At 41.2% G+C, this 10857-nt stretch overlaps 1 protein-coding gene across 1 annotated transcript in view; it reads right to left on the bottom strand.

Annotated features, from left to right (window-relative positions):
• The window catches only part of KAT2B (K(lysine) acetyltransferase 2B), a 50459-nt gene that overhangs the window by 13891 nt on the left and 25711 nt on the right, over window positions 1-10857 (bottom strand). The window contains exons 8-12 of the mRNA XM_010585912.1: window positions 10641-10832; window positions 7967-8073; window positions 6163-6288; window positions 3703-3839; window positions 2087-2295 (exon numbers count right to left, since the gene is read on the bottom strand). Coding sequence (XP_010584214.1) covers window positions 2087-2295; window positions 3703-3839; window positions 6163-6288; window positions 7967-8073; window positions 10641-10832 — 771 coding nt within the window. The remainder of the gene's footprint in view (window positions 1-2086; window positions 2296-3702; window positions 3840-6162; window positions 6289-7966; window positions 8074-10640; window positions 10833-10857) is intronic.

Raw genomic sequence — 10857 nt, 5'->3', positions numbered from 1 at the left:
GAGGGGATGTGGCGGGGGGGGGGGGGGGGGGGGGAGGAGTTGGTGCTGAAAGTGAGCCCCTTCCAAAAAAAGGTAGTCTGCAGAGTAGTTATATTTTATGTGCTACTATTGAAGGAGATTTTATACATTTTATATATTCTTATTTTTCTTTTACTTATTTTGGTGCTTTTTATTTGTGGAATGACAGCAGCAATGTAGTAGCTTGAGCTTTTAATTTTGTTTCTTCATGTTTGAGTTGTTTAAGCAACAAGATTCAGTAAGGATGGCCATTTCAGAAATAAGAACACCAAAGACGATAATAAGTAAGGGAATAGCTGCAAGAAATTTGGGAAGAGAACTGGGCTCCAGCATCTCCTACTTGATGTAGGTTTGTGTGTACCCACTACTCAGCCGAGGTCCCCACTGTGTCCCGGAGATTCATGGCAGATGCTGGGGTTCTCTGAGCTGTCCAGGCGATGTGTTCCACTTCCTTTGGATCAACTGTTTGCCACAGGCACGTAAAGGAGAGCATTTTCTTGCTGTAGCAATATCCATACCTCTTTCTCAAGCACAGACCACTCTCCAGACAAGATATCTATACTGAAGAGCACTTAAACTACCAGCAGTTCCTCTCAGCCTACTAGAAGAGTCTTTCCCAATAAGGGAGGACCTTGAGAAATATGGGAGAAGGCCATGGCTCAACATCACTACTTCAAAATTTTGCTTTGATGTTTGATTATGAGGGAACCTGGCTTCTTAACCAGTAGCCTCTGCTTGAGATCACAGTGCTGCTAAATTCAGACAAGATCCCGGTGCTGCTTCTCTCTCCCAACCAAGCAGCGCTTACACCAACATAGGAGAGGTGAAAGAGTCTGGACTGGTGCTGGCCCTCAAGACAACAGTGCTGTTCACCTCTGAAGAACGCAGGAGAAGGCCCCAACATCAGTCTCCTGTGCCTGGACACCTAAGTCCCGTCCAACAGTCCCCAGCAGCGGGCTGTTTGTGCTTCAGGAACCACACAGGCCCAACAGCAGCTGTGGTTGCTGGCACCGAGAGTATTGCCGAGGGGAAGGCTAGTGAGCCTAAAAGCAGAGGAAATGGTTCCAGAATTGTTTTTGTAACTGCTGCAGCTACAATACTGGGCACAAAGACAGAGGCTGATATCACCAGTGGTGGAGGAAGGCTCTTCCATGAACCACGCTGGGCAGTTGGCTGCAGTCAGCTCAGTCAAAGCTCCTTGAGGTCTCTGCTGACGAACAGCAATGAGCCCATAGGCGCCCTCCACTGTGAAGTGCTGCGGTTAATACAGGGGACCCCTAGGCTATTCTTGGGCATGGATCATTCAGAGGCACCAGCTTTGGGAGAACATACTGGTCGAGAGGAAGCAGGCTCTGCCGGGAACACAATGGTGGAAAAGCCGACACTTCTGAGGAGAACCTCCCTTTGTGCTTGAGCAGCTGAGGCTCAATTCAGCCAGGACACTAGGTTAGTGGAGCACCATGTGCAGCCTGCGCACGCTGCTACGCTCTTTTCAAGTGCCTGTGATGGCTGCTTTGCACCCAAAGCAAGACTTGCACTGATGAAAGAAGGAAACTTGCACTGATAGAGAAAAGCAATGTGCTTGGGTGGGTAGTGATTTCTCCCACACTGACTTAAATGCTGCTTTCTTCATAAATCCCACAAGTTCTCATTGAAAAACTTGAGTCTCTGCTGCTATTTGGTTCATGATCTCCACAGACGGAGGATGGAGCAGCCTGCAGGTTGGTATGGGCCTGGAAACCACTAATAAGCACCACAATTACTTTCTGACTTTCAGTTCTAACATTCGAAAGTACAAGATAGGTAGGAGCCTTCCCTGCAGGCCCACGTCCCACAACAAGAAGCCGCTGGTCATTAACGCAGCCACTGAGATGGTATTTAGGTACAATCCACTTAGGCTGGCCAGGATTTACGGCTGGGCGGGGGGGCTTGAAAAGATGGGAAAAGGGTAGCACGGGCAGAGCTGCCCTCCAGGCCACCTGGGCTGGCCTCTTCTTACACCACCACCAGCACCCAGCACCGGGCTCACCCGGTCGCACCCGCCAAACCCCTCTCCAGCGGCACTCACGGGTCAAAGACCAAGCGCGTGATGTACTCCTTCGGCATTCGAGGAAGCTGGTGGGAGAACACGTTCTGCAAACCGACCAGCCACATCATGATCTTCTTGTTGGGCTTCTGGTTCAGGGAGTTGCCGACCACGTGGAATTCGATCACCCCCCTGCGCTCCTCCAGCCGCGCTGCCTCGTCCCGCGCTGAGTGCGCCGAGAGGAAGTTGGTCTGTGCCGCACAAAAAAGGAACAAAACCACAGTTTGGAGATTTCACATCCTCTGATGGAGCAGCCTTAAGTAACAAACAAGTGAAACCCTCTCTTTTTTCAAAAATAGAGCCAGCGATGATTACTTTTTTTTTTTTTTAGCAGAAGTGACACTGTCAAATAAGCTGGATATAAGTCTACACTACAGTGTACAAAGGCTTATTCAAACTTCTTTTGCTAAAGATTAGGTAACAACAGTGGTGGTTATGACTCAACAAGTTCCAACATCTCTCGGGGGGCAGCACTCATCTAGCTGAAGCCTATGCCACTAAATCTTCGTATTTTCCTTAGTCTAGCCAGCTTGGACAAAAGTAGTGGATTCACCTACGCATACTGCAAATCACATATTTTAATGGCAGTGCAAGCAAAGTCATATTTTTTCATTTTAGTAGTGCTTTCCACCAGCTACGCCGCTATCATAACAGCCTAAAAAGAACATTTTAATTCCTACTGATTTTGCTGTTACACCTCTAGCAATGGCATCCATATATTTGAATGGAGATGAAATCAATACAGACAATTTATTTCACTTTTTTTTCAAGATCATTTCACAACGCCAAAACATCTCTGCATGCATGTACTGTTTACTTTTTAGAGCAAAGTTTGGCTGCTGGGTTTCTAGTCACTGCCAGCCCCAACAGCCAGACGGGCACAGCATTTGTAATATGCAGAGACATCAGTCACAGTATATAGTTTGAGTAAGAAATGTAGGTGGTTCCAAATCTTCAGCAGTCTCTAGCTAAACCTTGGCAAACAAGAGCTGCTGGCAAAACATAGCCTGGCGAAGGGAACAGAAGGAGGAAAAGCCAGCCAAAAAAAAAAAAAAAAAAAGTGTGCAATTCTGTACATGGCACAATTCTGCAATTCTGTTTGTTTTTCTCTTCCAGCAGAAAAAAAGAGCAACTGTGGAAGACAGAGCAAATAACTGTTTAGATCAGCCCTTCTGCACTAGACAGAGGTTTTAACTTTGGATCGTTCATTCCGCTGCAATATTTGAACCCCATTTACCTTGTCTTATGAGCTACATCTATGATTAACAATAAAAAGCATACTCTGGAACTGTTCTGTAACAAAAGTACCTTGCAAAATAACCTGGGATCTACATTTTTACTATCACTAGTTTCCAAGTCTCTTTGCAAACAGTACGCAATGTGTTAAAAAAAAATAAAATTAGAACTATTTTTCATGTTAATGATGCATTTCATCAATATTTTTTGCTCACCTAATCATACTCTTTGAAAGTCTCTGGTTTTTTTACTGACAGCATGGTAAGTTTTGTGGACTCGTAGCTTATCATACTCTATCCATGTGGAACATTTATTGAAAACAGACCATTTGCAAGCAGACCAGGTCTACATATATTTCTCACCTCTGGCCCAAGCATTGCTGCAGGATCTGTAATTGTTGACATTACTTCATTGATTAATTCAATAGGAATATCTCCTACAACCCTTGGTCTTTTTGAATCCTCCAGAGAATAGGGTTCATTATTTTTTCTCTTCTCCCCTATAAAACAAAACCAGAACAAATTAGAACAACCGAACTGTCAGAGACTAACACCGTGAAGTCTAGCACTTCTGTTACATTCTTTAATTTATATGCTAAGTTTGGGGACTTTTTTTTTTTTTTAATCCCTATAGAAAGGGAGAAAGAGAAAGAAGTGCAATCCGAACAATACTTATTACTGCTGCAATTTGGTCTTTGTGCTGGGAGGACAAATATACCTCTCCTTCTCCTATACCTCTGTAAATTCACAGTGAAACTATTTGCTTTTCTTTTTCCTTCAGCATCCTCTGCAGTGAACCTCTGTGCTGCTGTCTTGGAAGGTCAGTGCTCAATACACAAATTATAGTGCATACTTTTGGATAACATGAAATCCCCTTTTGGGATTCACTGGAATTAAGTATCCATTATAGATTTCTTTCACCCTTTTTTGTAAACCAAGTGGCACGTACAGTCTGACACATCATGCATATTTGACTCAGAAAAGCCACATAAAGTTTCCAAATCAAAATATACCTTGTTAATTATTAACTGCCCTACTCACTGTGGACCAACATGTAATATAGCAAAAGGAATTATTTAAATTCATGAAAGAAAAGTCCACCAAGGACTAGTAGAGGTACAATAATACTGACAGAGCCAGCTTCTAGCTCAGGATTTATCCAAGCAGCAAATTGCTAAATACTAGGAAAGCATACAAACAGGAATATCACTCCACGGTCAAATTGTTTCTGTATTTTTTCCCTAAAGATCTGCTAAAGGTTAGAGACAGGATGCAGAATTGTGCCTTTGTGATCAGCACTTAGCAGTGACATAAGTTAGTTTGGTTTTGTTTGAGTTGGTTTTTGAGTTTTTTCCCCCTAAGGAAAATCCACAATAGCTTTAAGATCTTTTTTTTCTGAAACAAACAGGTAGTTTAGGACCCACTATGCCCACTATTTTACACGTGGCACAGATTGTTTTCCCACAGCTACAGCGCTCTAAATATATAAGGATCAAACTGTTCGTTCCCCTTTTCAGCCTTTCAAGCAGTACAATTGTTTTCTTAAAAACATAATTTTATTGTTAACCTCCCTTCACTGTGGAAACTTTTATTCCTATTCTTTATTTCTTACTTTTTAAACAGTTATTCATATGTGAATGGACCTTCCTTCTTCTTTTCCAAGGGTTTATTTTCTTGTTTTAAAACAGAATTTTTTGAAGCAATTTGTCAAAAGCTTTCTGGAAATCCAGGTACACAAAACCCTTCCCAAATGCTCAGCAGTTCCTTCACAGATATGTACAAGTCATGAATTCCACAAAAGGCACACTAAATATCCACACATCACATTATTCACACATTTATTCATTCCATTTTTAATCAGTTTATTATTTTTTCTTCTAATTGTCTGAAATAGGAGACTTAAAATTGACAGTTTCCTGAATTCTCTTCAAACCCCTTTAAAAACCAGTTTTGCATCTGTGGTGTTTCAACTCTGTAGTTCCAAGAGCAATTCCAATGACAGCTCAGATGCACAACTTAATAATTAGTTTCAAACTCTCAAAAAAATATAATTTTTCTAGTGACTACTTACTACTAATTTTGCTGATCTGTAACAAAAAAAGTCTTCTACTCATTCCCACTTTTAAGACCATTTCCCAACTTGTACCTCACAGAAAGCTGCCGTTTAGGAGCCACCTTAAGTTCCTCTGTAGCAAACACCAAGGCTAAGAATTCATTTAGCTTTTTCTACTTCCTAGAGGACTTTACATGAGCTTGTGATCATCTCTCTGACCTACAAACTCTCTTGACAGACTCATTAATCCTGAGGTGTTTGAAAAGGGATTTATTAGGAGAATTTATGCATTCAACAACTTTTTCCCCCACATTTTTTTTTTTAACCTGACCTCATTCAGGTTTTAAATTTAACCTGGTTGGTGTGTTTGTGCTTTTCTTTATTGCTTAAATGTATGCAATTTCAGTACCTTGAAAGATTAAAAAAAAAAAAAAAGCAATGGCCCCTTCTACTCTGTCTTTATTTAAACAAAACCTTTTTTCATGGCTCATAATACATGTACTCCAAGTAAAGTGTTTTTCAACAACCTCTGACACCAGCAGACCTTTCTCCATTTTAACTGAATTTAAACAAAACTTTTTTTTTTTCCAAATAGAGTAGCCATTTCTGCTAGTTAAACATTACCATAGTGGAGGAAAAATATGTGTGTGCATGTCTTTTAGCAAAAACAGCTCAAGGTCGCTATAGCAGAGTGAAGGCAATGGTAACCATATACTGCAACTACTGATAACATCGACAGAAGCCCAAAAGCAAGTCTCCCTCTTTGCTACCTAGGTTTGGGTCAAGGGCAGAAGAAACTTTGCAAGCAGGACTCATATTCCCACTGTTGGGTTGCTCCAGAGACGAAGGACTTGCACTGTATGAAACGGTTCTTGCCACAGGAGGAGGACTGATAACTGCAATGGCATAAAAGACAAACACAAAAAATATCAGGACATGGAACCCATTAGGGTGCTAAGTGAAGGACTGCCACAACGAGGGACCCAACTTCACACCCACCACCTGCCATGTAACAGCTAATGTTGTGCAACAGAGCAATGCCACCAGTTCACAAGCAGAGACATTACAGCTTTATCTTAACATATCCTTCTAAACTTTTACCTAACGAGGGACTGTATTACTGCTGAATGACAGAGTTAGCTTTACTTCATTGCAAATATCAGGCTTTATTTTTCTGCAGTGCTGAGCACAAGCTAAGAAAACAAACTTCCTTCACATACCTGCCAAGCCTGCTGGCATTTAGCTTCATGAAAAGGCTTTTTGTAGGGGTCTATTGAAAAGAAAAATCTCAACATTCAGCTTCAGCTGTCCACTTTAACAGTGTTCAAAGACTGGTTGGACAAATCAAACTCAATAAAGGGAGAAGTTGTTACACCAGTTAAGAGGATGAAACTATTATTTCAAAAGGCCACAGACCATCATCTCTCTTTCTTATATTAAAAAAAAAAACCCAACCCTAAGAACCCCACTCATCCCAAATCATCCAGTTTTCATTTGTGTCAGGACTTTTGGCATTTGCTGAGGTGACAGCTCAGTAGTCTGGACACCTGCAGTCCTTCTCTTTCCATACATTTATCCTGGTGTCATCACCAGCAACGGCTCTTTTGTGCCATATTCATGCCAAGAATCCAGTGCTTAAGAGGTGCACATTAAAATGAAGCACTGCAGAAATGTACATGATAGAATGAACTCTGAGAGCAACATGATTTTAGAGTTGCAATGAACTTGTGCCCAAGACATAATTCACCAGTTCATGGTGCAGACCAGGAATTGCTCACAAAAAAAAAAAGCCTGTATCTGTCACAGTGGAATTTCCCTACTACTCTAGGAAATTCAATATCAGATAAAGTACTAACAAGATGGTTTTGTCAACTGATAATCAACAACTGTTTCAAAATACCGAATTGTTACAAAATATTGAATTAAATACCTGAAAATTGAAGTCAACCCCTGAGCTGCATAAATGGATTTTAAATACTTTTGAGCAGGAAGGAAGAGAAGAAGGGGAAAGTAAAAGAAAACCATTATCAGTGTCTCCTTGCAATTTTAAGGATGACTTACACCCCAGTAACTAACTGAGGAACAGTAAATAAAGCTGCAGAATAACCAATGAGGCATATGAATAAGAAACAAAGCAACGAAAAGCTATAAAAAAACTCAAGAAAATCAAAGGCATGTATGCAAAGGCAATGGGACATCTGATGTGGAAGGCCCCTACCTCCCTACTGCTAGGGAGTCGGAGGACTGGCATGGGTCCTCATGCGAGGACCTGACCTTTCTCACTTGCCCACATTGAGTGCACTTGTGCCGCCTGAACACTCGGACAATTTGCCTCAGCCCTCAGCCTGCTCCATTGGCACCTTCAATTAGCTGAATTTCATCATCAAAATGGGATCTTTATAGGAGGAAGCACCAGAAAGTGAGACATCTGTGCTTACTCAAGGCAGCCTGATTTCCGTATAGGCTCCTATTTAAAAAGCTGCATATCTAAGTCTCATTCCTTAGAATTCATCACTTGTACAGGTTTATCTTTATATTCAGGTGCTCCCTAACCCATCACTAAATGCAAATTACCTGTCTGGATTCCCAGCTGGCCAGTTCGGGAACTAGACACCATGAAATCCTGATCCCAAATAGGAGAATTCTGGCTGTACACTTCTTCTTCCAGCATCGACAGAAACCTAGGCACAAAACCAGGTGAAAACTTAATAGGATCATTCAAAACAGGTTCTTTTTCAGAATAAGAATTTGCAACTTTTTTTAATTTAAAAAATATTTACTGGTTCAGCAAGAAAATGCTGTTGGCCAATTGCTTTTTAAAAAAGAAAAAAGCAAAAAAAAACCCACACACAAAATCACAAGCCAGAGCAGATATAAAGTATCTTAATTCAGGAGAGTGCTTTCACCTATGAAAATTTATCTTTGATTCTAAGCAGTATTTATCTAATTTGCAAATGCAGAAAGAAACAAGTTACAAACTACTTTTACGGAACAAAACTGTGCACTAATAAGAAAGCTATGAGTTGACAGATGCCAAGGAACTCAATGTTATACAATGATGACAAAATATGTCTATTTTGATAAACCAGTGTTTTGCAAATGCACTTGCTTTCTGCCTCTTACAGATTTATAAAATCCCGGTGTTACTTATTAAAAATGCTCTTAGGAAGATATTTTCATTCCTTTAAGTGTATTGTAACATTTAATTGCATGTTTGTGCTTGCATAACAGTATTTTTAATCTTACTTTGGTAGACTTACAGAAACAGCATGATTTTAAACCTCCCTTAGTATTATTATATGTGAGAGAAATTCCACAGATCAGACTATGCAGCACGCTTGCTTTCACAGGGCTAATACATCAGTTCCCTCTCAGAAGCAAGATAGCTGCTTATCCTATGTTGCACAAAAGGGGTTTTCAGACCAGAAGTTGACATGGCACATTTTTACTCACTAGAGTCATCTACATGTATAGAAACTGTCTAGCTGAAACCAACAGGACTGTTGAGTAAGACTTTCTTGAACAGGATAACGATTTTCAGGATCAAGTCCTACTCTTGTATTTCATATATAGAACGTTTATACCCAAGCACAGCAACGTGCGATGTTCCCTGCTATCTACACAGCTGATAATGGCTAAAAAGTTTGTAACAGCTACTTGACCATCCGTGATGGAGCAGAAGCACAAACTAAACTTTAGCCAAGGCTGCATTTACAGGCAGCGCAGAGGCTCTGCGTTCAGACCCCTTGGTGACTGTTTCCAAGGTACATACAGACACAACCTGTGGGTGCTCCCTTTGCCCAGCAAGGCGCAGCCGGGAGCCCCGCACTGAAGCCAGGCACCGGCACCGTGCTCTGAGCCACAGCTCCTCTGCAGGGTTCACTTGCGTAACACCAGCAGAGAGACAAATGCTTCAGACAAGTACAGCCCATAAAAGATTTAAAACATTATTCCTATTTCCCACAGATCATCAGCAAACAGTGCTTGCCTTTCTTTTTTTCCCCCAGCAGAATATGAAAAGGAACTGCAGTGAATAATAATGCTTTTCAAACTACTTATCTGGGCTGTAAAAGGCAGTAGAAACATAGGGGCGTATGCACGCCTTCTTCCTCTGCAAATTTGCTCCTTGTGTCAATGTGGTGTTAAACCTTTTTTTATACCTATTTCAGGGCCAGATCATGATCCTACTCCCAGATACACACAAACGTTCCTGTATCCATAACAGTCTACCCCAGAGACAGTTTACATTCTTCAAAGTGGTGAAAGGCACTATTCATAATAGTAGGAGCAACAAATCCTGGTTCTATCCAGCTTTGGAGAGCTCATGTATTTATCGTTCCCCTGAGCACTAACCCAACTCTAGCCCCAGACAGTAGCTTGCCTAGCATCAGTGCCACCAGGCCTCCTGTAGGTTCAGTTCCTTTGCTGTTAGGAGGGACAGACTTTTAAAATATGGGCTAGAGAGCCAAGCCACCCTCACAAAATACGGATATTTTTTAAGTGACACACTATTTCAACAGGAAGCATACAATGAATGATCTTGTCACCACCACCACCCTTAACCACCAGTAAAATGTTTAATATTAAAGACTGTCAAAGTTGAGCATGTTTTGAGACAAGTCACTCTCCCACATACCCCAACATGTAATTATTGTTGTTTCATTGTGAGAGATCATCGTCAATATTTCAGTACTGGAACAGGTACTCAATATGAAATTAATGAGTTTAGGATTCACTGATGCAGCTTTATACCGACTATTCTCTTCTTTGTCAAATGAACACATCTCTTCTGGGGGTGGGATGACTACTTTGTTCCCTATTACAATGTTGAATTAAACTGAAATTCTTAGGTATATATAAACTCCAGTACAACACTCCCTTTTTTACTGCTCCACCACAAAAGCAGAAGAGAGCATATCTTTTTGGAGATCTGGACCTATGTTGCTTCCACGAACTGCAGAAAAAGAAAGTAAGTGACCAACAATACCTGCTAATAGGCAATAAGCACAATCCCCCCAGCAAGATGAATAATCCTTTTTATAAAGTAAAGCCCTAGGACAAAGCAAAACAAGCTGTTGTGTACATAAAATACACTAGTTCAAGCTATGGCAGAAAAGAAAGCTGCAGTATCTGCTTGTTACTGAATAAAAGGAGAAATTATTTTAAGCTGCAGGTAATTTTTCCATTTCTATGCCAAAGTTGCACACTACTGGTTAACTTTGAATGCAGGCACATTGCGACCCCTTACTTTGGAAAATGGGTGAGGATTAGTGTTCGTTTCTCTTGAGGAAGCTTGTCTTTTTCTTGCCTGGCCTGCTCCAGCAGTTGCCGTCTCATTACAGTAAAAACGGAGCGAAGCAATGTCCTACCGAAAACCTGGGTGGTTTCATACCGAGGTAGACTGTCACAGAACTGAGGGACATTGCAATAACAAAGCCACCTGTAAAGGGGAAAAAAGCCAGATA

The sequence above is a fragment of the Haliaeetus leucocephalus genome, unplaced genomic scaffold (genome assembly GCF_000737465.1).
Source record: "Haliaeetus leucocephalus isolate CR32 unplaced genomic scaffold, Haliaeetus_leucocephalus-4.0 Scaffold135, whole genome shotgun sequence".
Taxonomy (NCBI): domain Eukaryota; kingdom Metazoa; phylum Chordata; class Aves; order Accipitriformes; family Accipitridae; genus Haliaeetus; species Haliaeetus leucocephalus.
The sequence above is the reverse complement of the archived record's forward strand: the minus strand, read 5'-3'. Positions and strand labels throughout refer to the sequence as shown.